The sequence below is a fragment of the Salmo salar genome, chromosome ssa02, assembly GCF_905237065.1.
Source record: "Salmo salar chromosome ssa02, Ssal_v3.1, whole genome shotgun sequence".
Classification (NCBI taxonomy): domain Eukaryota; kingdom Metazoa; phylum Chordata; class Actinopteri; order Salmoniformes; family Salmonidae; genus Salmo; species Salmo salar.
This window is the reverse complement of record NC_059443.1, coordinates 75670770-75698744: the sequence shown is the minus strand read 5'-3', so window position 1 is coordinate 75698744 and position 27975 is coordinate 75670770. Positions and strand designations below refer to the sequence as shown.

The 27975-nt window shown below is 46.5% G+C and overlaps 1 protein-coding gene across 2 annotated transcripts; it reads right to left on the bottom strand.

Moving 5' to 3' along the window:
- LOC106564206 (pre-B-cell leukemia transcription factor 1) lies at positions 1 to 27940 on the bottom strand. 2 transcript variants are annotated; one of them, XR_006762548.1, is made up of 8 exons: positions 26641 to 27940; positions 20050 to 20123; positions 6039 to 6286; positions 5350 to 5540; positions 4914 to 5049; positions 2971 to 3127; positions 1937 to 2036; positions 1 to 772 (listed from the first exon to the last, which is right to left on the bottom strand). XR_006762548.1 is itself a non-coding variant. In XM_045710119.1 (8 exons), exons 1-7 carry the CDS (start codon positions 26823 to 26825, stop codon positions 1993 to 1995), a joined length of 1035 nt encoding a protein of 344 aa, XP_045566075.1. In that variant the 5' UTR covers positions 26826 to 27939; the 3' UTR covers positions 1 to 772; positions 1950 to 1992. The 2 variants fall into 2 exon arrangements, 1 of the variants encoding a protein (XP_045566075.1); XM_045710119.1 differs by having other exon boundaries at positions 1950 to 2036; positions 26641 to 27939.
- Positions 27941 to 27975: the final 35 nt, after the last annotated feature.

The following is a 27975-nucleotide window of genomic DNA, read 5'->3' as shown; positions in this document are numbered from 1 at the left end:
TTAATAATTGACATACAATGTATTTATTCATTTTTGGTTATTTTCTGCCATTTAGAACTTTCCGTTGTGTACATTATGTCTCTGTAGCAACTGTTTTTTATTTTTAAAAAGTCTAAAAAGTAAAAGGAAAAATACAATCGTTGCTAAACACCTAAAAGGGACTACATGCATGGAAGACGAGAAACATTAGATTTTTTGTCTTTATTTTTCTTGTTATGCATTTTTTTATTATTATTCTTCTTTTTGAGTAACATGATGCGTCCACGTCAGGCTCCAACACACGCGGCTGGTGCGTCTTTGTGAAACAGTATTAGAAAAAAAAAACTACATGTGACTAAATTATCTTTTTTTAAACGAGAGAAAAATAAGTGGTTATAAAAATAAAGAAAAAGAGTGATGTCAGACAACGGAGGGAGAAAGTGGGATGGAGGGGGGAGGGGGGAGAGAGAGGAGGGAAGAGCTAGGGGGTTATGGTGCATCGAGATTGGAGGGGGAGACTGATGCTCATGTACAGGTAGATCAGGGGTAACTTGTCTCTGCTTGAGGTACGACTGATATGTGGGGGGGGCATATTTGGGACTTGGGTTAGTTTGAGATACAGGTGAGGGATTGGGTGGGTAGAGGGGTGGCTGTGTGAGGGTGGAGGAAGTGGAATTTGAAGGGTAGAGGAGTGTGTGTCTCAGTTTGAGGTGTCCGAGTGCACGCTGCCCGGTGCCCCGTGAGGGGGGGTGAGGGAGGGGGGGTCGGTGCTGTCCTGCCATCCACTATCAACCTGGAGAGAGAGAGAGAGAGAGAGAATGGGAAGCGAGGAGGGAGAGAGAGAAAGGGGGCGAGAGAGAGAGAGAAAGGGAGATGAAAACAGGGAGGGAAATACATTTTATAGTGGTGGTGGGAAACAGCATTACCATAGATACTGACATGGAGACAGAGGGGAGGAAACAGAGTGTTACCATAGATACTGACATGGAGACAGAGGGGAGGAAACAGAGTGTTACCATAGATACTGACATGGAGACAGAGGGGAGGAAACAGAGTGTTACCATAGATACTGACATGGAGACAGAGGGGAGGAAACAGAGTGTTACCATAGATACTGACATGGAGACAGGGGGAGGAAACAGAGTGTTACCATAGATACTGACATGGAGACAGAGGGGAGGAAACAGAGTGTTACCATAGATACTGACATGGAGACAGTGGGGAGGAAACAGACTGTTACCATAGATACTGACATGGAGACAGGGGGGAGGAAACAGACTGTTACCATAGATACTGACATGGAGACAGAGGGGAGGAAACAGAGTGTTACCATAGATACTGACATGGAGACAGAGGGGAGGAAACAGAGTGTTACCATAGATACTGACATGGAGACAGGGGGAGGAAACAGAGTGTTACCATAGATACTGACATGGAGACAGGGGGAGGAAACAGACTGTTACCATAGATACTGACATGGAGACAGGGGGGAGGAAACAGACTGTTACCATAGATACTGACATGGAGACAGGGGGGAGGAAACAGACTGTTACCATAGATACTGACATGGAGACAGTGGGGAGGAAACAGAGTGTTACCATAGATACTGACATGGAGACAGGGGGGAGGAAACAGAGTGTTACCATAGATACTGACATGGAGACAGTGGGGAGGAAACAGAGTGTTACCATAGATACTGACATGGAGACAGTGGGGAGGAAACAGAGTGTTACCATAGATACTGACATGGAGACAGAGGGGAGGAAACAGACTGTTACCATAGATACTGACATGGAGACAGAGGGGAGGAAACAGAGTGTTACCATAGATACTGACATGGAGACAGGGGGGAGGAAACAGAGTGTTACCATAGATACTGACATGGAGACAGTGGGGAGGAAACATAGTGTTACCATAGATACTGACATGGAGACAGGGGGAGGAAACAGAGTGTTACCATAGATACTGACATGGAGACAGTGGGGAGGAAACATAGTTCCTCCAGGCAGCTCCTCATAACATCCCGTCAGGAGTGTAGCACGGTGCTGGGTATCCACCTGGAGGAACAGACCAGCAGGGGGCGCTTTACACAATGGTACAGACTAATACTATATCTATACACACACTAATACTACATTTATACACACACTTCACAATACTACATTTATACACACACTAATACTACATTTATACACACACTAATATCACATTTATACACACACTGATACACACACTAATACAACATTTATACACACACGACTGTTGCACACTGTTACACACACACACACACACACACACACACACACACACACACACACACACACACACACACACACACACACACACACACACACAGGGTTCCAAGAGAGGAACACAAAGTTCCAGCAGGCGGCTAAAAGGTACACCTGAACAGGGGTAAGAGGGGCTCTATAGGGGCTGGGGGGTTGGTAGCTGATACTAAGGGGTATCAATGATACCACCGGGAACACAGGTGGCAGTTTGGGGGGACTGAGGAACAAGCACCTATAACAGGGGAACCATTTGGGGGGGGGGGCTTACTGCAGGCCTACCTGAGGCTGCAGAGGAGGGCTGAGAAATAACCCCTCCCCATTAGTCGGGTGTAAACCGGGGTAGGTGTGGCCTGTGTTGGGCCGACTGTACGACCCTGGCGAGCCTGCGGAATGTCATAACCAGCCAATCAGGAGAGAGGCTTTTGTGGCAGGGAGCGGGTGATTGGTGGGGCAGGTAATAAGAGGCGGGTTTAAACTTTGTTAGAAGGGAGACTATGGAAGAAGTAATTGTGTGAAAAAGATGTGGCTGGTCTTGGTGGTGCCGGTGTGTGTGTGTTTTTATACGAGCATGAAATGCACCCCCACGTGGTCTACGACTGTGTGTGTGATGTCCAAACGTGTGTGATGTCCGAGCGTGTGTGTGCATGATACAGGCGCGTACGTGTGTGTATGTGTGTGTTTGATGTCCGAGTGTGTGTACCTGAGTTAGGCGTAGCGGGAGAGTTGGCCTGGCTGGCCTGTGAGGAGACGCTGGCTGCATCTACAGCTGTTTTCACAGCGTACAGGTTAGCTTCCTCCTGGAACTTCCCTATGTTCTTCTTGTACCTGATCCTCTTGTTACCAAACCAGTTAGACACCTGAGAAAGAAAGAAGTAGGGGGGGGCAGGGAGAGAGAGGGGGGCAGGGGAGGGAGAGAGAGAGGGGGGGCAGGGGAGGGAGAGAGAGAGAGGGGGGGCAGGGGAGGGAGAGAGGGAAGTAGGGGGGCAGGGGAGGGAGAGAGAGAGAGAGGGAAGTAGGGGGGGCAGGGGAGGGAGAGAGAGAGAGAGAGGGAAGAAGGGGGCAGGGAGAGAGAGGGAGGGATGGGGGAGGGAGGAGGGTGAGAGAGAACTCAGTATGAGGAAAAGTGAAAATGATCTATTAATCTGAATCAGTGATAACTAATACCTAGTCAAGTCTGAATCAAGTGATAACTAATACCTAGTCAAGTCTGAATCAGTGATAACTAATACCTAGTCAAGTCTGAATCAAGTGCACGCAGGTGCTAGAGCGTGTTTCTGGGAACTTTAAGACATTAATCACATTCTATTCTTCTCACCTCACGGGGAAACATTCAGATAACAACCTATTCCTGATACAGTACGCCTAACGTGGCTATGGTCAAAAGTAGTGCACTTTGGTGGTCTCACATCTACCCTGTAATTTAATTGACTTATTTGACATGGAAAATAAGCCACTTATATTGTCAAAGTAAACATGAGCAATAATACCAACAGTCGTGACAATATGAACAGCAGTATTAATAACTTCTATAACCCCTACCCTGACCTCAGACAGTGACCTGTCACTCCTGTGTGACCCCAGTTTGACCCTGATGTAGCGGACATGAGCCGGGCTCACATTCTCGTGATGAGGTAGCAATGCCTGCGACTTCAAAATCATTGTCACCAAGGGGGAATTTCCTCTTGGGCTAAAGGTCAAGTCGTTGATTTCTCCCATGGGAGACCAGGGTTCAGATCCTACCTCCTATAACCCTCTACCCTAATATTAACAGTAGTATTAATACCTCCTATAACCCTCTACCCTAATATTAACAGTAGTATTAATACCTCCTATAGCCCTCTACCAGAATATTAACAGGAGTATTAATACCTCCTATAACCCTCTACCCTAATATTAACAGTAGTATTAATACCTCCTATAACCCTCTACCATAATATTAACAGTAGTATTAATACCTCCTATAGCCCTCTACCAGAATATTAACAGTAGTATTAATACCTCCTATAACCCTCTACCCTAATATTAACAGTAGTATTAATACCTCCTATAGCCCTCTACCAGAATATTAACAGTAGTATTAATACCTCCTATAACCCTCTACCATAATATTAACAGTAGTATTAATACCTCCTATAACCCTCTACCATAATATTAACAGTAGTATTAATACCTCCTACAACCCTCTACCTCCTACAACCCTCTACCTCCTACAACCCTCTACCATAATATTAACAGTGGTATTAATACCTCCTACAACCCTCTACAACCCTCTACCTCCTATAACCCTCTACCATAATATTAACAGTGGTATTAATACCTCCTACAACCCTCTACCTCCTACAACCCGCTACCTCCTACAACCCGCTACCTCCTACAACCCGCTACCTCCTACAACCCGCTACCTCCTACAACCCGCTACCATAATATTAACAGTAGTATTAATACCTCCTACAACCCCCTCTACCTCCTACAACCCCCTCTACCTCCTACAACCCCCTCTACCTCCTACAACCCTCTACCATAATATTAACAGTAGTATTAATACCTCCTATAAACAACGGTCAAGATGTTGGTTTCTCTCATGGGAGACCAGGGTTCAGATCCCGCCCGTGACACTTATGTGACCCCTATATGACCTCTGACCTGAGAGACGGTGATGGCACACTTCTTGGCCAGTTCCTCCTTGGCCTCCTCACTGGGGTAGGGGTTAGACAGGTGGGAGTAGAAGTACTCATTCAGCACCTCAGTAGCCTGCTTGTTGAAGTTGCGTCTCTTCCGTCTGACCAGAGAGAGGGGGGTCAGAGAGACACAGAGAGAGAGAGGGGGGTCAGAGAGACACAGAGAGAGAGGTGAGAGAGAGGGGGGGGTCAGAAAGACACAGAGAGAGAGAGAGGTGAGAGAGAGAGAGGTGAGAGAGCGAGAGAGAGGTGAGAGGGGGGTCAGAGAGACACAGAGAGAGAGGTGAGAGAGAGAGGTGAGAGAGAGGGGTCAGAGAGACACAGAGAGAGAGAGAGGTGAGAGAAAGAGGTGGGAGGTGAGAGACACACACACACACACATCCACACTTTGTCTCTCTCACCTGGCGTCGAGGAATCTGGAGCGTAGAATCATGACGGCTTCACAGGTGCTCTGTTTGAGCTGCATCTGGATGGAGCTGAACTTGCGGTGGATGATCCCCACCATGCGCTCTATCTCCTTGGGAGAGATGGGCCGCGTACGACTCTGCTCCCTCAGCAGGTTCATCACATGGTTGGTGAACTCACTGCACGCCTGGGGAGGGGAGGGAGGAGAGGAGGGAGGAGCGGAGGAGGGACGAGATGGGTTTTTTTTTCTGAAGGGGAGGTACTGGTCGTGTCCGAATACCCATACTGTGTTCTAAACAGTAGTCTGTGAAATCTCTAAAATGTAGTACGCTTTAAATGCCAGGATGTCATCAGGCTTTTCATCTAGTAGAATTCACTGCCCACTACTCAGGAAGAGAATCATCTTTTCATCTGTTTGACAACAGCTGATTATCAGATTAGGGGAGGCGCAACGAATGGCGAGGAACAAGCGTGGTTGGATGATGCCTTCTCAGTATGGAGTAGTATGTTGATATTTCCTGCTTCCTGCATTCGTTGTTACTAAACAGTACCTTCTAAATGGTATGTAGTACTACTAATACACGGTATGTAGTTTTAGTAAGTAGTAGGCAAGACAGATTTCAGACATGCCCCCTCCATGCCCCCTTCTCTCAGCTGTTTTTGGATAGTGTGTGTTCCCTCCTACCTGTTCATATTTCTCCAGTTCAGAGTGGTATATTCCTCTGATCTGAGTCAGCTTGGCCCTGTAGTCTGAGTGTTCTATACTGCCGTCGTTAGGGGACCCGCCCGCGGCCACCGCCGCTACAGCCGCTGCCGCCGCCGAGGCCCCACCCTTCTCCGGGCCGGACACGCCCTCTGCCAGCAACATGTTGTCCAATCGCATGATCTGGGGATCTGGTGGATCCTCATCCTGGATACCACGGATACTGAGGACTGGAGAGAGAGAGAGAGAGCGTGAGACAAGCACAAGGGGTTAGAAAGATGAATAGAGAGAGTGAGAGAGAGAGAGCGAGGGCGAGGGAGAAAAAGATGATTAGAGAGATGAAAGTGGGGGAGAGAGATGGTTAGAGAGATGGTGAGAGAGGGGTTAGAGAGATGAACAGAGAGGTGAGGGAGAGAGTAGAAATGTACAAAGAGAGAGAGAGCACATTTCCTCAGTGAAAACAATGTACTGAGCAAATGTTGAATTGGCTTTTTACCAAATTACTGTACAACAGACCACGTATTCACCCTGCACACCCTAATTGACAAACAAAACAAAGGCAAAGTCTTCTCATGCTTTGTTGATTTCCAAAAAGCTTTTGACTCAATTTGGCATGAGGGTCTGCTATACAAATGGATGGAAAGTGGTGTTGGGGGAAAAACATAAAATCAATGTACATCAACAACAAGTGTGCAGCTTGAGGATGCAGCTTGAGCCCCACCCTCTTCAACATATATATCAATGATTTGGCGAGGGCACTAGAACAGTCTGCAGCACCCGGCCTTGGAATCTGAAGTCAAACATGTCTCCTGTTTGATGATCTGGTGCTTCTGTCCCCAAACAAGGAGGGCCTACAGCAGCACGGAGATCTTCTGCAAAAACTCTGTCAGACAATAAATCTCAGTAAGACAAAAATAATGGTGTTCCAAAAAAGGTCCAGTTGCCAGGACCCCAAATACAAATTCCATCTAGACACCGTTGCCCTAGATAGAGCGCACAAAAACTATACATACCTCGGCCTAAACATCAGCGCCACAGGTAACTTCCACAAAGCTGTGAACAATCTGACAGACAAGGCAAGATCGGTCTTCTATGCCATCAAAAGGAACATGACTTTTCTTTTACTTGAATCAGTTATAGAGCCCATTGCCCTTTATGGTTGAGAGGTCTGGGGTCCGTTCACCAACCAAGAATTCACAAAATTGATACTCTGCAGACAGACAGACAGCTGTAGTCCCAGCAGTGACCAGCAGAGTGCACCCTTCCCCTGTTTCTAGCCCACTAGTGAGCAGACATAAGGGTCACTATAGAAGCCAGTGTTGTTTCCTCCTCCATGCTCTTAAATTCAGGCCTCATAACCAGTTACCAGGCTGGATTCTAATTAAGACAACTGCTTGTGGGATGATTCCCCTAGTTAAGGGCTTGAGCAGTGGTTAACAAGTTCAATCAGATGTGTTTGCTCTGGAATAGCTACAATACATGGAATGAGTGGCGGCACCCGAGGAGAGGTTTGAGAACCACTCATCTGATAGGTGTAGTAATGCTGTAGTAGTTAGTGGTCTCTTGGTGCGTCCCAAATGGTACTCTATTCCCATAGGCCCATAGGGTTCTGGTCTGAATGGTACTCTATTCCCATAGGCCCATAGGGTTCTGGTCTGAATGGTACTCTATTCCCATAGGCCCATAGGGTTCTGGTCTGAATGGTACTCTATTCCCATAGGCCCATAGGGTTCTGGTCTGAATGGTACTCTATTCCCCCTAGGCCCATAGGGTTCTGGTCTGAATGGTACTCTATTCCCCCTAGGCCCATAGGGTTCTGGTCTGAATGGTACTCTATTCCCCCTAGGCCCATAGGGTTCTGGTCTGAATGGTACTCTATTCCCCCTAGGCCCATAGGGTTCTGGTCTGAATGGTACTCTATTCCCCCTAGGCCCATAGGGTTCTGGTCTGAATGGTACTCTATTCCCCCTAGGCCCATAGGGTTCTGGTCTGAATGGTACTCTATTCCCCCTAGGTAGATTAAATGTGTCTTACTGATTGGTTCTCAGAAAGGCTTCTGTCAGTCTGGACCCATCAGACATACAGTGGGGCAAAAAAGTATTTAGTCAGCCACCAATTGTGCAAGTTCTCCCACTTAAAAAGATGAGAGAGGCCTGTAATGTTCATCATAGGTACACTTCAACTATGACAGACAAAACGAGAAAAAAAAGATCCAGAAAATCACATTGTAGGATTTTTTATGAATTTATTTGCAAATTATGGTGGAAAATAAGTATTTGGTCAATAACAAAAGTTTATCTCAATACTTTGTTATATACCCTTTGTTGGCAATGACACAGGTCAAATGTTTTCTGTAAGTCTTCACAAGGTTTTCACACACTGTTGCTGGTATTTTGGCCCATTCCTCCATGCAGATCTCCTCTAGAGCAGTGATGTTTTGGGGCTGTCGCTGGGCAACACAGACTTTCAACTCCCTCCAAAGATTTTCTATGGGGTTGAGATCTGGAGACTGGCTAGGCCACTCCAGGACCTTGAAATGCTTCTTACGAAGCCACTCCTTCGTTGCCCGGGCGGTGTGTTTGGGATCATTGTCATGCTGAAAGACCCAGCCACGTTTCATCTTCAATGCCCTTGCTGATGGAAGGTGGTTTTCACTCAAAATCTCCCGATACATGGCCCCATTCATTCTTTCCTTTACACGGATAAGTCGTCCTGGTCCCTTTGCAGAAAAACAACCCCAAAGCATGATGTTTCCACCCCCATGCTTCACAGTAGGTATGGTGTTCTTTGGATGCAACTCAGCATTCTTTGTCCTCCAAACACGACGAGTTGAGTTTTTACCAAAAAGTTATATTTTGGTTTCATCTGACCATATGCCATTCTCCCAATCCTCTTCTGGATCATCCAAATGCTCTCTAGCAAACTTCAGACAGGCCTGGACATGTACTGGCTTAAGCAGGGGGACACGTCTGGCACTGCAGGATTTGAGTCCCTGGCGGCGTAGTGTGTTACTGATGGTAGGCTTTGTTACTTTGGTCCCAGCTCTCTGCAGGTCATTCACTAGGTCCCCCCCGTGTGGTTCTGGGATTTTTGCTCACCGTTCTTGTGATCATTTTGACCCGACGGGGTGAGATCTTGCGTGGAGCCCCAGATCGAGGGAGATTATCAGTGGTCTTGTATGTCTTCCATTTCCTAATAATTGCTCCCACAGTTGATTTCTTCAAACCAAGCTGCTTACCTATTGCAGATTCAGTCTTCCCAGCCTGGTGCAGGTCTACAATTTTGTTTCTGGTGTCCTTTGACAGCTCTTTGGTCTTGGCCATAGTGGAGTTTGGAGTGTGACTGAGGTTGTGGACAGGTATCTTTTATACTGATAACAAGTTCAAACAGGTGCCATTAATACAGGTAACGAGTGGAGGACAGAGGAGCCTCTTAAAGAAGAAGTTACAGGTCTGTGAGAGCCATGAATCTTGCTTGTTTGTAGGTGACCAAATACTTATTTTCCACCATAATTTGCAAATAATTTCATAAAAAATCCTACAATGTGATTTTCTGGATTTTTTTTCTCATTTTGTCTGTCATAGTTGACGTGTACCTATGATGAAAATTACAGGCCTCTCTCATCTTTTTAAGTGGGAGAACTTACACAATTGGTGGCTGACTAAATACTTTTTTGCCCCACTGTATTTAGACAACTAACCAGTAATACATCAGTCTGACAGGGTACTGGTTAGGGTCCAGACTGACAGAAGCGGTTCTGAGAATCAGTCTGACAGGGTACTGGTTAGGGTCCAGACTGACAGAAGCGGTTCTGAGAATCAGTCTGACAGGGTACTGGTTAGGGTCCAGACTGACAGAAGCGGTTCTGAGAATCACTCTTACAGGGTAATGGTTCACAGAGAATTCACCCAACAAAGGACGACATAAGAAACTTAACCATATCCTTCTTTAGTGTGTGTGTGTGTGTGTGTGTGTAAGCCTCTGGTTGTAAGAAGATCAGGTTTAAGTAGCGTCTGTTAGTATTTACTGAAGATTGACACGCACACATTCTGAGAGACAGAGCGAGAGAGAGAGAGAGCGAGAGCAAGCGAGTGACACAGAGAGCGAGCGAGCGAGCGAGCGACACAGAGAGCGAGCGAGCGACACAGAGACAGTGAGAGGCAGAGAGCGAGAGACACAGAGAGAGCGAGGGACACAGAGAGAGCGAGCGAGAGAGACACAGAGAGACCGAGCGAGAGAGACAGAGAGAGCGAGCGAGAGAGACACAGAGAGACCGAGCGAGAGAGACACAGAGAGAGCGAGAGCGAGAGAGACACAGAGAGAGCGAGAGCGAGAGACACAGAGAGTGCGAGAGAGAGAGACACAGAGAGCGCGAGAGAGAGAGACACAGAGAGAGCGAGAGAGAGAGACAGAGAGAGCGAGAGAGAGAGACACAGAGAGAGCGAGAGAGAGAGACACAGAGAGTGCGAGAGAGAGAGACACAGAGAGAGCGAGAGAGAGAGACAGAGAGAGCGAGCGAGAGAGACACAGAGAGTGCGAGAGAGAGAGACACAGAGAGTGCGAGAGAGAGAGACACAGAGTGCGAGAGAGAGAGACACAGAGAGTGCGAGAGAGAGAGACACAGAGAGAGCGAGAGAGACACAGAGAGAGCGAGAGAGACACAGAGAGAGCGAGAGAGACACAGAGAGAACGACAGAGCGAGAGCGAGCGAGAGAGCAAGCCAGACAGAGCGAGAGCGACAGACGGAGAGAGAGCGAGAGACAGACGGAGCGAGCGAAATCGAGCCAGACAGAGAGAGCGAGCCAGACAGAGAGAGACAGAGAGAGCGAGAGTAAGATAGAGACGGAGAGTGAAAGAGAGAGCGAGAGAGAGAGAGACAGAGGGTAGCAGTGGTTTGTGTGACTGTTGCTATGGTAGCGTTGCCAGCTTTCCCTGGCATCCCCTTACTGCCAAAACAACAGATAAGACACACACACACACACACACACACACACACACACAGGCGTTAATTAGGGCGTCTCTTAAGGAGCCACTAAAGACCCTGTGAAAAATGAACGCTCATTTGAGAGGTCATTAATTTGCACAGTTATGCAAATTAGGTGGCAATTACAGCGTAGTTCCCTGGATCAGCTCACATTTATAATCACACAATGAGGGATATGACAGCATCCACATCTGGCAACCGGCCAATCTACAATATACACACAGAGATACACACAGTCTACAATATACACACAGTCTACAATATACACACAGAGATACACAGAGACACACACAGTCTACAATATACACACAGAGATACACACAGTCTACAATATACACACAGTCTACAATATACACACAGAGATACAGTATACAATATACACACAGACTACAATATACAGTCGTGGCCAGAAGTTTTGAGAATGACACAAATATTCATTTTCACAAATGTTGCTGCCTCAGTTTGTATGATGTCAATTTGCATACACTCCAGAATGTTATGAAGAGTGATCAGATGAATTGCAATTAATTGCAAAGTCCCTCTTTGCCATGCAAATGAACTGAATCCCCAAAAAACATTTCCACTGCATTTCAGCCCTGCCACAAAAGGACCAGCTGACATCATGTCAGTGATTCTCTCGTTAACACAGTGTTGATGAGGACAAGGCTGGAGATCACGCTGTCATGCTGATTGAGTTTGAATAACAGACTGGAAGCTTCAAAAGGAGGGTGGTGCTTGGAATCATTGTTCTTCCTCTGTCAATCATGGTTACCTGCAAGGAAACACGTGCCGTCATCATTGCTTTGCACAAAAAGGGCTTCACAGGCAAGGATATTGCTGCCAGTAAGATTGCACCTAAATCAACCATTTATCGGATCTTCAAGAACTTGAAGGAGAGCGGTTCAATTGTTGTGAAGAAGGCTTCAGGGCGCCCAAGAAAGTTCAGCAAGCGCCAGGACCGTCTCCTAAAGTTGATTCAGCTGCGGGATCGGGGCACCACCAGTACAGAGCTTGCTCAGGAATGGCAGCAGGCAGGTGTGAGTGCATCTGCACGCACAGTGAGGCGAAGACTTTTGGAGGATGGCCTGGTGTCAAGAAGGGCAGCAAAGAAGCCACTTCTCTCCAGGAAAAACATCAGGGACAGACTGATATTCTGCAAAAGGTACAGGGATTGGACTGCTGAGGACTGGGGTAAAGTCATTTCTGATGAATCCCCTTTCCGATTGTTTGGGGCATCTGGAAAAAAGCTTGTCCGGAGAAGACAAGGTGAGCGCTACCATCAGTCCTGTGTCATGCCAACAGTAAAGCATCCTGAGACCATTCATGTGTGGGGTTGCTTCTCAGCCAAGGGAGTGGGCTCACTCACAATTTTGCCTAAGAACACAGCCATGAATAAAGAATGGTACCAACACATCCTCCGAGAGCAACTTCTCCCAACCATCCAGGAACAGTATGGTGACGAACATTGCCTTTTCCAGCATGATGGAGCACCTTGCCATAAGGCAAAAGTGATAACTAAGTGGCTCGGGGAACAAAACATTGATATTTTGGGTCCATGGCCAGGAAACTCCCCAGACCTTAATCCCATTGAGAACTTGTGGTCAATCCTCAAGAGGCGGGTGGACAAACAAAAACTCCAAGCATTGATTATGCAAGAATGGGCTGCCATCGGTCAGGATGTGGCACAGAAGTTAATTGACAGCATGCCAGGGCGGATTGCAGAGGTCTTGAAAAAGAAGGGTCAACACTGCAAATATTGACTCTTTGCATCAACTTCATGTAATTGTCAATAAAAGCCTTTGACACTTATGAAATGCTTGTAATTATAAATCATTATTCCATAGTAACATTTGACAAAAATATCTAAAGACACTGAAGCAGCAAACTTTGTGAAAATGTATCTTTGTGTCATTCTCAAAACTTTTGGCCATGACTGTAGACACAGACACACACAGTCTACAATATACACACACAGTCTACAATATACACACACAGTCTACAATATACACACACGCAGACAGACAGAGATAGGACTCAGTACAAGAGCTAACCTCTGCTGGTTGCAGACCCAACCTGGCAATTCACAGCAAACAGCCCAATATGATAAATGACAATACAGTTACTGTAATTGTATAGGCCTTAGTGCTGAGTTATAGTTACTGTAATTGTATAGGTCTTAGTGCTGAGTTACAGTTACTGTAATTGTATAGGTCTTAGTGCTGAGTTACAGTTACTGTAATTGTATAGGTCTTAGTGCTGAGTTACAGTTACTGTAATTGTATAGGCCTTAGTGCTGAGTTACAGTTACTGTAATTGTATAGGCCTTAGTGCTGAGTTACAGTTACTGTAATTGTATAGGCCTTAGTGCTGAGTTACAGTTACTGTAATTGTATAGGCCTTTGTGCTGAGTTACAGTTACTGTAATTATAGACCTTAGTGCGGAGTTAGTTACTGTAATTGTATAGGTCTTAATGCTGAGCGATTAACCAACATTTGTTATTTTTCGTTTTTTAAAGCACTAATTGACTGTCGGCAATTATTATAATTTTTTTAATGTAAACTCAATGAGCAGTTTCTCTAGAGAAAGAAAAGATGACGCCCAAACTGTGCGATGTAGTAGGGAGTTGTAGTTTCCGACAGGCCAATATTCTACATAGTTTAGCGCATAAAACGTAGTAATTAACTACAATGACCATAATCCATTGCGCATCTACTTGTCCGGTCCGTGTTTCTTTTACGCCTGCTACGTCAGGTTAGTGTGGGGCAGACACCGAGATAGAGAAGAGATGGGCGATCCACAGGGATCGAGAGCAGTTTCTTCACGACGTATCTCTACCTGATCTAAGTGGTTGATAGTTGTTGGTATTCAGCAGTCACAAAAGTATACCGTATTTACTTTGAAGAACTACTAAAATAGTGATTTTGTCAGACAGCATAGGCAGCAGCTCTATAGAGATGAGATGATGACTTGGAATTAAATAGTCATTAAATAAATAAAATATACACAACAATTTCAATATTGTATTAAAGTAATGTGAGTAAATGATGGTTAATAAGTGATCAGCAGTAATGGACAGTCACTACCATCATGGGACTTTTGTTAACGCTTTTATTCTGTGTTGTTACAGCATTCAACCCACATAACTATCTTAGACATTAAATGCACTATGCATTATCAAAACAAAAAAAACATGATTCTTTTTTAATCATTGAACCGAAACAACTTCAAAAAGCTCTTATCGCTCAGCACTCGTAGGCCTATATCTGAAATTGGCAACCAAACACGGTTACTACTACATTTTTCCCCAAATGAAACTCTCCTGTAACTGGGAACACCCAGGAAATTCACCTAGATCAGAAACTGGAAGTCTGCTGATACTGGGAACACCCAGGAAATTCACCTGGATCAGAAACTGGAAGTCTGCTGATACTGGGAACACCCAGGAAATTCACCTAGATCAGAAACTGGAAGTCTGCTGATACTGGGAACACCCAGGAAATTCACCTAGATCAGAAACTGGAAGTCTGCTGATACTGGGAACACCCAGGAAATTCACCTAGATCAGAAACTGGAAGTCTGCTGATACTGGGAACACCCAGGAAATTCACCTGGATCAGAAACTGGAAGTCTGCTGATACTGGGAACACCCAGGAAATTCACCTAGATCAGAAACTGGAAGTCTGCTGATACTGGGAACACCCAGGAAATTCACCTGGATCAGAAACTGGAAGTCTGCTGATACTGGGAACACCCAGGAAATTCACCTAGATCAGAAACTGGAAGTCTGCTGATACTGGGAACACCCAGGAAATTCACCTGGATCAGAAACTGGAAGTCTGCTGATACTGGGAACACCCAGGAAATTCACCTAGATCAGAAACTGGAAGTCTGCTGATACTGGGAACACCCAGGAAATTCACCTAGATCAGAAACTGGAAGTCTGCTGATACTGGGAACACCCAAGAAATTCACCTGGATCAGAAACTGGAAGTCTGCTGATACTGGGAACACCCAGGAAATGTCAAAGGTCACAGCCCTGCCCCACACACCTTTGACAGATTTACTAGATTACTATATAATCCAACAGCTCAATCCAAAGAAACACCTGTACATTAACTCACACACGCACGCACACGCACACACACGTTGGTAGTGTGTAATAGCAAGTACAGGGCCTCCCGAGTGGCGCAGTGGTCTAAGGCACTGCATCGCAGTTGCTAGCTGTGCCACTAGAGATCCTGGTTCGAGTCCAGGCTCTGTCGCAGCCGGTCACGACCGAGAGACCCATGGGGCGGCGCATCCGGGTTAGGGGAGGGTTTGGCCAGCAGGGATGTTCTTGTCCCATCGCGCTCTAGCGACTCCTGTGGCGGGTCGGGCGCAGTGCACGCAGACAAGGTCGCCAGGTGTACGGTGTTTCCTTCCGACACATTGGTGTGGCTGGCTTCTGGGTTATGCGGCCATTGTATCAAGAAGCAATGCGGCTTGGCAGGGTCGACCTTCGCCTCTCCCGAGTCGGTACCGGAGTTGCAGCGATGAGACAAGACTGTAACTACCAATTGGATACCACGTTTTAAAAAAGTAACTTCAAAAAGAAAATAAAAAAATAATACATCAAAGTAATAGCAAGTACAGTAACGTCTGCACTGATTTGATGTTAGTGTGTGGATGTGCGTTTACAATTATATGAAATGGCAGTGAGGGTGTGATATGGTTTATCAGCGTGTGTGTGTGTGTGTGTGTCATATGGCTCAACTTAACAGACAGGAGGATTCCCCCCCGTTTCTTGGGAGAGCGGAAGTATTAACTGAGATTTGAGCTTACACAGAAATCCCCTCCTTCCATCCTTTCCATCTCCTCTCTTACGCCTGTCACTCGGATCATTCCATCATTCATTTGATCATAATCCCACTCTGCTAATAACTCAGAGAAAGAAAGAGACGAGAGGTCAGTGAGAGGGAGGATGGACATTAACAGACGTGTTGCTGAGACAGAGAGAGGGAAGATGGACACTAACAGACGTGTTGCTGAGACAGAGAGAGGGAAGATGGACACTAACAGACGTGTTGCTGAGACAGAGAGAGGGAAGATGGACACTAACAAATGTGTTGCTGAGACAAGAGGAAAGGTCAGAGAGAGGGAGGATAGACACTAACAGACGTGTTGCTGAGACGAGAGGAAAGATCAGAGAGAGAGAGGCAGGATAGACACTAACAGACGTGTTGCTGAGAGAGAGAGGGAGGATAGACACTAACAGACGTGTTGCTGAGACGAGAGGAAAGATCAGAGAGAGAGAGGCAGGATAGACACTAACAGACGTGTTGCTGAGAGAGAGAGGGAGGATAGACACTAACAGACGTGTTGCTGAGAGAGAGAGGGAGGATAGACACTAACAGACGTGTTGCTGAGGACGATAGACACGAAAGATGGACAGAGAGAGAGGCAGGATAGACACTAACAGACGTGTTGCTGAGAGAGAGAGGGAGGATAGACACTAACAGACGTGTTGCTGAGAGAGAGAGGGAGGATAGACACTAACAGGCGTGTTGCTGAGGGATGATAGACACTAACAGACGTGTTGCTGGACAGAGAGAGAGGGAGGATAGACACTAACAGACGTGTTGCTGAGACGAAAGGAAAGGTCAGAGAGAGAGAGGAACGATAGACACTAACAGACGTGTTGCTTTTACGATAGGAAAGGTCAGAGAGAGAGAGGGAGGATAGACACTAACAGACTTGTTGCTGGACAGGGAGAGATGGAGGATAGACACTAACAGACGTGTTGCTGGACAGAGAGAGGGAGGATAGACACTAACAGACTTGTTGCTGGACAGGGAGAGATGGAGGATAGACACTAACAGACGTGTTGCTGGACAGAGAGAGGGAGGATAGACACTAACAGACTTGTTGCTGGACAGGGAGAGATGGAGGATAGACACTAACAGACGTGTTGCTGGACAGAGAGAGGGAGGATAGACACTAACAGACGTGTTGCTGAGACAGAGAAAGAGGGAGGATAGACACTAACAGATGTGTTGCTGAGACAGCGGGATGGAGAGAGAGGTGAGGAGAGAGATAGAGGGAGCGAGGTGGAGAAAGGAAGAGAGATCAACCTATAGTCTACACGCAGCCCAGCGAGTAGTCTGCACCCAGCCCAGCGTGTAGTCTGCACCCAGCCCAGCGTGTAGTCTGCACCCAGCCCAGCGTGTAGTCTGCACCCAGCCCAGCGTGTAGTCTGCACGCAGCCCAGCGTGTAGTCTGCACGCAGCCCAGCGTGTAGTCTGCACGCAGCACAAAAAGCAAGGAAAAAGGAGAGAACTTGCAAACGGAAACAGACAGAGACAGAGAGGAGGATGATGAAAGAGAAACAGAGAGAGGGACAGAAAGAGAGGATGGGGAACCAGGTCCCATTAGTTTTAATTAATCCTTAATTAGTATGGATTATGGTCCAGCCTCCCAGACTGCCCACCACACACACGCGTCTACGTTTCAGACAGACACGCGTCTACGTTTCAGACAGACACGCGTCTACGTTTCAGACAGACACGGACACACACACACACACACACACACACACACACACACACACACACACACACACACACACACACGTCTACGTTTCAGACAGACACGCGCGTCTACGTTTCAGACAGACACGCGTGTCTACGTTTCAGACAGACACGCGTGTCTACGTTTCAGACAGACACGCGTCTACGTTTCAGACAGACACGCGTCTACGTTTCAGACAGACACACACACACGCGTCTACGTTTCAGACAGACACTCGCGTCTACGTTTCAGACAGACACGCGTCTACGTTTCAGACAGACACACACACACGCGTCTACGTTTCAGACAGACGCGTCTACGTTTCAGACAGACACGCGTCTACGTTTCAGACAGACACGCGTCTACGTTTCAGACAGACAGACAGACACACACACACACACACACACACACACACACACACACACGCGCGCGTTCAGACAGACACGCGTCTACGTTTCAGACACACACACACGCGTCTACGTTTCAGACACACACACACGTCTACATTTCAGACAGATACACGTCTACGTTTCAGACACACACACGTCTACGTTTCAGGCACCCCATACTGTGCGAACACATTCACACCTTTCTAATACACAGGCTGCCACTGTACAACACATACACTGAGTTAATAACTCCACTGTATTACTTTTCTATAAACCAGCTTCATGCCACTGTGATCCAGCAGTGTAGGCTATTACCAGATACCACCAGGTGTAGGCCAAAGCCAGGGCAGCGGGTGAGCCCCCCCAGTGAGAGTGAGTGTTGGTGGGGAGGAGGCCAGGCTGACAGGGGTCTGGAGCATATCACCAGTCTGCCAATCCACAGACACAGTCATTACTGCCTCTCCCTCCATCTCATCAATCAATCTGTCGCCCTCTTTCTCTCCCTCCCACTTTTTCTGGCCATTTTCCTTTATTTCCCCTTTACCCATTTTCTCCATTGCTCTTATTTCCCTTTGTCTAATTCCAAATGCCTTTTCCTCTCTCTCTCTCTCTCTCTCTCTCTCTCTCTCTCTCTCTCTCTCTCTCTCTCTCTCTCTCTCTCTCTCTCTCTCTCTCTCTCTCTCTCTCTCTCTCTCTCTCTCTCTCTCTCTCTCTCTCTCTCTCTCTCTCTCTCTCTCTCTCTCTCTCTCTCTCTCTCTCTCTCTCTGGAAAACAGATAGATATAGTCAGAAAGATAGAGAGACCCTGTGTTCTGTTAGACTGTCTCGGTCATGGTTATTTATACTAGTTCTAACTTGGGACAGAAAGGAAGGGAAGGAAAGAAGGTCTAAAGGGAGAGAGGAAAAGAGAGAGAGGACAATGGCAAGAGACGTGGTGAAACCAGAGGTGAAAAGGGGAGGAATAAAGATAAATATTTAGGACATTATGAAATCTGAAAGCGAGAGTGTGACAGAATGAGAAGATAAAGGGGGATGAAAGATAGCAGGAATGGAGAGTACCTGGCATGTGTTTCAGATGATAATGATTACACTGAAAATACCCCCCACTAACACTATCATTACCTAGATCTACCAACCCCCCTCTCATCTCTCTCTCCCTACCTCCCTCCCTCTCTCTCTCTCTCTGGACACAGAGTGCAAATGTGAAAATCAAAGTGAATGGCATTAGGTAAATAAGACAGCTAGTTGCCTTGACAACCATAACCCCCTACTCTGCCTCGGGCCTCCCCCTTTCCCCCTCTGGACCAATCGGGAATGAGCAACATCAGGTGATTGACATATCGTCATGGCAGCCAGCAGAGGATACCTCTCATAATGTTTTCCATCATGAGAAGAGGGGGAGAGGGAGCGAGAGAGGGGGGATGCGTGAATGAAAGAAGGTGACATTAAAAAGCGAAGAGGACAGAGAAAGGGACTAAAATGAAATGGAAAGATAAGACCAGTTTCATTCAATGCAGTCGTATGGCTGTTGTTGATAGGGCTAGGGGAGGGCTGACTCCGGATCAGTGCTTAGGGAAACCCTGTAATGGAGCTATACCATGTAAACAACGTCAACCCCTTTGAGAAATAGTAGAGAACAGTCATCCAAAACACGACACACCACTACAGACACCCTGGTTTGAATCCAGACTGTATCACAAACGGCCGTGATTGGGAGTCCCTTTGGGCAGTGCACAATTGGCCCAGCGTCGTCCGGGTTTGGCCGGTGTGGGCCATCATTGTAAATAAGAATTTGTTCTTAACTGACTTGCCGAGTTAAATAAAGGTTAAATAAAGGTTAAATAAAGGTTAAATATTTTTTTTTACAAAAGTCCCAAGACAAGAGTCAGATAGTAATGTGTAGTGTAGAGCAGTTATAATGCTCTGTTGTGTTGTAAAAAGGCTCTATACAATACATTTCTATCTGCGATGTTCAAAACATTTCTGAATATAACTCAAGACATCAGTGGTAGAACAGAGAATGGAATTGGCCGATCATAGAGGAAGTCAGGAACTGATTGGCTGGCTGGCTCACCTGTCTTTTCTTTGATCTCACACAGCACGCTGAAGAGGGCGGGCTTCATTCTGTGGCAGTTTAACGCATGTTTCCTGAGGGAGAGGAAGGGGGGAGAGAGAGAGAGAGAGAGGGGGAGAGAGAGAGAGAGAGAGAGAGAGAGAGAGAGAAAGAACGAGAGAAAGAGAAAGGGGAGAGAGAGAGATCTTACTAGATAGGCTTAATTACAGAATAATAATATTTAATGAAACACCTTTTAAAACATACACACAGCCACTGTGGTTTAGCCATCACTGAGTATGTGGTCTGACCAACCAGTTAGTAAGTTACTGTGTTTCACAGTCGTCTGAGACAGTGTGGTCTGACCAACCAGTTAGTAAAGTTACTGTGTTTCACAGTCGTCTCAGACAGTGTGGTCTGACCAACCAGTTAGTAAAGTTACTGTGTTTCACAGTCGTCTCAGAAAGTGTGGTCTGACCAACCAGTTAGTAAAGTTACTGTGTTTCACAGTCGTCTCAGACAGTGTGGTCTGACCAACCAGTTAGTAAAGTTACTGTGTTTCACAGTCGTCTCAGACAGTGTGGTCTGACCAACCAGTAAGGTCCTTGTGTGGCCTCTATACTATATTATAAACTGGGTGGTTCGGTTCGAGCCCTGAATGTTGATTGGCTGAAAGCTGTGGTATATCAGACCGTATACATTTTAGTAATTTATCAGACGCTCTTATCCAGAGCCACTACAGTAGTGAGTCATTTAGCAGACTCTCTGATCCAGAGCCACTACAGTAGTGAGTCATTTAGCAGACTCTCTTATCCAGAGCCACTACAGTAGTGAGTCATTTAGCAGACTCTCTGATCCAGAGCCACTACAGTAGTGAGTCATTTAGCAGACTCTCTGATCCAGAGCCACTACAGTAGTGAGTCATTTAGCAGACTCTCTTATCCAGAGCCACTACAGTAGTGAGTCATTTAGCAGACTCTCTTATCCAGAGCCACTACAGTAGTGAGTCATTTAGCAGACTCTCTTATCCAGAGCCACTACAGTAGTGAGTCATTTAGCAGACTCTCTTATCCAGAGCCACTACAGTAGTGAGTCATTTAGCAGACTCTCTGATCCAGAGCCACTACAGTAGTGAGTCATTTAGCAGACTCTCTTATCCAGAACCACTACAGTAGTGAGTCATTTAGCAGACTCTCTTATCCAGAACCACTACAGTAGTGAGTCATTTAGCAGACTCTCTGATCCAGAACCACTACAGTAGTGAGTCATTTAGCAAACTCTCTTAAAACTTATATGTTTATTTCTACTGTTCTAATTACGTTGGTAACCAGTTTATAATAGCAACAAGGCACCTCTGGGGTTTGTGGTATATGGCCAATATCCCACGGCTAAGGGCTGTAGCCAGGCACTCTGCGATGCGTCGTATTGGCCATATACCACACCTCCTCAGGCCTTATTGCTGAAGTACAGCACAGAAACAACCACACACTCCTGGACACCCTGTAAGTCTACATGTTTAGTGTGTAGACAGACCATTTTTAAGGCTGCCCCCTTGAAAACACCTACCTAGCCTTTACAGGCCCAATCTATACTCTACAGAGGAGAGGAGGAGATGATGAGGGAGAGAGAGAAGTGAGGCTGGAGACCTATGACATCTACCTCAACTCAGAAGAGAGAGGGAGGAGAAAAAGGAGGCGAGGAGTAGGAAGAGAGAAGTGAGGAGAGAACCAAACAGGCAGTAGCTCCTTCATTACCAGAGTATGGGGACAGAGCGAGTTTCCCAAAGGCTGGAGCGTCGGCCTTCTCGCCCGCTCCAATTTCGCTCAGTGCACTTCACGAGCTCAGGGCTTGCCTGGCCCAGCATGCATCTGTAGTCTACTTGTATGCTGCTATAGCCACTTGCTTTAGCTACTGACATGGAGTTAACTAGATATTTTAATAAAGAAACTGATAACACACACAGGTGCAAAATCAAGATGACTTACAAAGATGAGGAGGACCAGGAGAGGAAGCGCAGTGATGTGTCCAAAACCAATTGGTAGGTCCAGGTAGTCACTCAAATAGATGGCTGTTGGTTAAATGGTAGGTCCAGGTAGTCACTCAAATAGATGGCTGTTGGTTAAATGGTAGGTCCAGGTAGTCACTCAAATAGATGGGTGTTGGTTAAATGGTAGGTCCAGGTAGTCACTCAAATAGATGGCTGTTGGTTAAATGGTAGGTCCAGGTAGTCACTCAAATAGACGGCTGTTGGTTAAATGTTGATTTCAATGAATGGAGCCAATTTGGAGCGGCAGGTTTTATTCTTTGTGAGCGCAGAGCGGTTTGCGGTGGAAAGGCCGCGGAGCGCCGCTTGTGTGTGAGCGATGAGCGGAATTTCCGACCGCTCAACTTTGCTCATATACTCTGCTTCTTACATAATCTATACGAGAGAAACCAGAGGGATGAGAGAAGTGAAGAAAAAGGGAGCATAAATAAACTGACCAGGATGATCCATAGCCTGTATAGCCTAAACTGTCTCCACTGACCATAATACACCAGCCTGTACAGCCTATACTGTCTCCACTGACCATAATACACCAGCCTGTATAGCCTATACTATCACCACTGACCATGATACACCAGCCTGTACAGCCTATACTGTCACCACTGACCATGATACACCAGCCTGTACAGCCTATACTGTCACCACTGACCATGATACACCAGCCTGTACAGCCTATACTGTCACCACTGACCATGATACACCAGCCTGTACAGCCTATACTGTCACCACTGACCATGATACACCAGCCTGTATACCCTATACGGTCACAACTGATCATGATACACCAGCCTGTATAGCCTATACTATCACCACTGACCATGATACACCAGCCTGTACAGCCTATACTATCACCACTGACCATGATACACCAGCCTGTATAGCCTATACTGTCACCACTGACCATAATACACCAGCCTGTATAGCCTATACTGTCACCACAGACCATAATACACCAGCCTGTATAGCCTATACTGTCACCACTGACCAGGATGATACTACAGCCTGTATTTTAATTATTTATTTCACCTTTATTTAACCAGGTAAGCTAGTTGAGAACAAGTTCTCATTTACAACTGCAACCTGGCCAAAATAAAGCAAAGCAGTGCGACAGTAACAACACAGAGTTACACGTGGAGTAAACAAGCGTACAATCAATAACACAATCGAAAAAAGTCTATATACAGTGTTTGCAAATAGCGTGAGGAGGTAAGGCAATAAATAGGCCATAGTAGCGAAGTAATTACAATTTAGCAGATTAAAACAGGAGGGATAAATGAGCAGATGATGATGAGCAGATGATGGTGTGTAAGTAGTGATACTGGTGTGCAAAAGAGCAGCAAGGTAAATAAAAACAATATGGGGATGAGGTAGGTAGATTGGGTGGGCTATTTACAGATGGACTATGTACAGCTGCAGCGATCGGTTAGCTGCTCAGATAGCTGATGTTTAAAGTTAGTGAGGGATATATAAGTCTCCAGCTTCAGCGAGTTTTGCAATTCGTTCCAGTCACTGGCAGCAGAGAACTGGAAGGAAAGGCGGCCAAAAGAGGTGTTGGCTTTGGGGATGACCAGTGAGATATACCTGCTGGAAGGTGTCCTATGGGTGGGTGTTGCTAAGGTGACCAGTGAGCTGAGATAAGGTGGAGCTTTACCTAGCGTAGACTTATAGATGACCTGGAGCCAGTGGGTCTGGCGACGAATATGTTGCGAGGGCCAGCCGATTAGAGCATACAGGTCACAGAGGTAGGTAGTATATGGGGCTTTGGTGACAAAACGGATGGCACTGTAATAGACTGCATCCAGTTTATTGAGTAGGGTATTGGAAGCTATTTTGTAGATGACGTCGCCGAAGTCGAGGATCGGTAGTATGGTCAGTTTTACTAGGGTAAGTTTGGCGGCGTGAGTGAAGGAGGCTTTGTTGCGAAATAGAAAGCCGATTCTAGATTTAACTTTGGATTGGAGATGTTTGATGTGAGTCTGGAAGGAGAGTTTACAGTCTAGCCAGACACCTAGGTATTTGTAGTTGTCCACGTATTCTAGGTCAGAACCGTCCAGACTAGTGATGCTAGTCGGGCGGGCGGGTGCGGGCAGCGAACGGTTGAAAAGCATGCATTTGGTTTTGCTAGCGTTTAAGAGCAGTTGGAGGCCACAGAAGGAGTGTTGTATGGCATTAAAGCTCGTTTGGAGGTTTGTTAACACAGTGTCCAAAGAAGGGCCAGATGTATAGAGAATGGTGTCGTCTGCGTAGAGGTGGATCAGGGAATCACCCGCATACCCTATACTGTCACAACTGACCAGGATGATACTACAGCCTGTATACCCTATACTGTCACAAGTGACCAGGATGATACACCAGCCTGTATACCCTATACTGTCACAACTGACCAGGATGATACACCAGCCTGTATACCCTATACTGTCACAACTGACCAGGATGATACACCAGCCTGTATACCCTATACTGTCACAACTGACCAGGATGATACTACAGCCTGTATACCGTATACTGTCACAACTGACCAGGATGATACACCAGCCTGTATACCCTATACTGTCACAACTGACCAGGATGATACACCAGCCTGTATACCCTATACTGTCACAAGTGACCAGGATGACACACCAGCCTGTATACCCTATACTGTCACCACTGACCAGGATGATACTACAGCCTGTATACCCTATACTGTCACCATTGACCAGGATGATACACCAGCCTGTATACACTATACTGTCACAAGTGACCAGGATGACACACCAGCTTGTATACCCTATACTGCCACCACTGACCAGGATGATACTACAGCCACACACACCACCATAACACACCCATGAATGAGTAATACACAGCTAGTCTTTAATATGGGGGATTCACTGAGTGGACGAAGGCTCCAACAACCATACAATAGGTATCCTTAGGTCTGTGGAGCCTAGCTATATTGGTAACAGAGAGTGTGTGTGTGTGTGTGTGGACAGCTGCTCTCTCGTGCGGTATTATCCCAGAATTGATTGCATCCCTCCTCTCACAATGAACAGGGCAAAAACCCAGGAGGGACGAGAGGAGAGGGAGAGAATGTCTGTCTGCGTGTCTGTGTGTCTGTGTGTGTGTGTGTGTGTGTGTGTGTGTGTGTGGTGATACTGGCAGAACAGTAGCACATATGTAGGAGATACATCACACTCTATAAAAGGAGCCAATTCACCAATACAGCTACAGCAATAACAATGTATTTATTCATATTGTAATAAGACAGTAATAGAAGTGTCATTCTATAGTTTAGTCCATTTGTTTGTAATGGTGAGACCTATAGGCCTGTCAGTAAAGTAATAAACCACTCCATAGAAAATAAACACTCTGTTCATTGTTCATTCTAGTTGTATTGGTTAGAACTGTAATCCTATAACTAGCCTAAAGTAAATCCCAGATTAACAATGTTAACGTCAGTGGTTCATTCTATAGTTTGGTAATGGGTTTACAGGCCTATAAGTAAAGTAATAAATCCATCACAGATTTAACACATATAACGTAAATGTTTGTGTGAAGCCGCTTGCAGGGACACGTAAAACAGACACCTCCGGGGTCAGCAGCATCATCCAGCAGGCTATTTACAGCCACTGTGGGGTCAAGCCGTGTGAAATTCGAGACGAGTTTCCATCACGGACAAGCAAACACACACCAACCGCTGACTAAAACACCTCCAGCCCCCCACCATACTGGCGACCTAAACCAGCTGACACACCACCACCAGAACCAAAACGGCCATCTCCATTTCAGATGCGGGGCCATCCCCCTCTCCTCTCCTGTCGCGGTAAGATCCTTTGTCATTATTCCATGTTAATGACGTGATGACCGATCAATCAAGGCGGCCTCAGCAAACATATTCCAGTTAATTAGTCCGCCGGGCGGTCGTCAAAGTTAACAGTATTTATATAAAGGAGGAGGGGAGGAGGAGAGAGAGAATAACAACAGAGAGAGAGAGGGATGGAGGGAATAAAAACAGAATAACAACAGAGAGAGACAGAAGGAAAACAGAGTGAAAGCTTACTGCTAATAAACATGTAATCGTCTAGTGTAGATTTTAAAACGCGGCAGGTGCAAATTACACGGTCTCGAGTGTGGCGCTCAGTGTTACGTCACGGCGCAGTAAAGTATCGCAAATAAAAGCGAGGTCAGTCTGGTACCATAACGACATGAGAGACTATTAATTAACCAGCCTGAATTAATGGCCACTGCTGTAACCGACCAGCGCACTGGGACTGGTGCGTAGCCTGTGTGAGTGCCAGAAAGTCACCATGCAGGCTCCTCTCCCCTGGATCCATGTCCTTTATCATCTTCCCTGCTTCTTACTATTCACCAAGCAAAGAGGTGCCCCTTATATCTGATATTGGGTCAGTTTTATCTTTACACCACATACATAAGCTCAGGTCTAATATGTCGTCTAATGATCCTGGATCATATAAGAGTGGTAACATCAACCTGGATCCCCTGTCTACATGGATCTCTCCCCTGTGCCCCAGTCCTCCTCTCCCCACCCCCGGCCCTCTCCCTCCTCTCCCCGGGGAAGGTGTTACCTGGCCTGGGCCTCGTCGAGACTCTCGTCCGTGATGGCCATGATCTGCTGGAGGATATCCCCGATGTCCTGCTGCGGCTGGCCGAGGGAGTGCTGCTTCCTCCCGGCGTCATGGTCCCCCACGTCGACCTGAGACAGTCCGGACAGCCCGACGAGACCCGACATCATGCGGGCCTGGTCCTCCATGCCTTTCAGAAAAATCTCGCCGTTTTTGCGACAAAACTAGGGAGGGAAAAGGTGAACGTTGTCCGATGAAGGGAGGAAGATGAGAAGATAGTATATTTTCCCCCCAGAGGTAGCCCAGGCTAGTTGCCCTTTACAGTTTAATGTCCCTGACTCGAAACACCCGAGTGTTTCAAAGTAGCCAATAAACAAAGGAAGACATCAAACTAAACTATTCAAAGTAGCCAATAAACAAAGGAAGAAATCAAATTAACTATAAAATGCCATTGCTCGTTCAAATGACCAATAGCGGCAAGCAAGCTGTAAACATGCAATTGTCTAAGTAAAACAAAAAAGCAAGTAAACGGTCGATCTGGGCCTACACAGTATTTGTAAACAAATAAACACTAGTTTCTTTGGCATAACCCGGGCTAGATGTATTTTGCATTCCGAGTCGGAAACACGGGTGCAGGGTTCTAACAGTAGTTCCACTGTTGAGGCAGATAGAGGGAGCGAGGAGGCCACAGGGGGGGAAATAAAGACTGGAAAGGTAGAGCTGCCTTTAAAATGGTCAGCTAGGCGAACGACAAAGAGGGGGAGGGAGAACGAACCGAGCTGCCGCTGCGAGGGGGGGGAAATGGCAACAATTAGCAGACTAGCTTGTCACAAATGTTACTCCTGCGTTCGACAAAATAATAATCCGGCCTATATCCAAACGCTGTCTCGTGGAAAGCGACGGGGAATGTAGGCGAACCAGTTTGGAATCCAACCACCATGTATCTCCGTGTTTCTCTAACAATGAGAAAGAAGAGTAGCGCCACACTAGCCTACAACAGCTCGGCTAACGTTACTAGTCCACAGAAATCCCCAACGTGTCCGTTTTCGTTGCCTTCTTCTCCCATGAAAACCTGCACGGCTGGGAAGAAGTATTGTAGCTCGTAGCCTACAGGATCAAATAAAACGACGGAATAAAATACATTTTTTTTAATAAACTCCACTCCGTCCGACCAGCCGTGGCTGGCCTTGTCCTATCCGTTGGTCGAATAGCGCTGCTTGCTCCCCTCTCTTCTAGGCAGGTTTTTTTTCCTTCTCCTCTGCTCTCCTTTCTTTATCCGGCTCCCTCGCCTGGCCCGTTCTCCCACTACTAAACACACACACACACACACACACACAC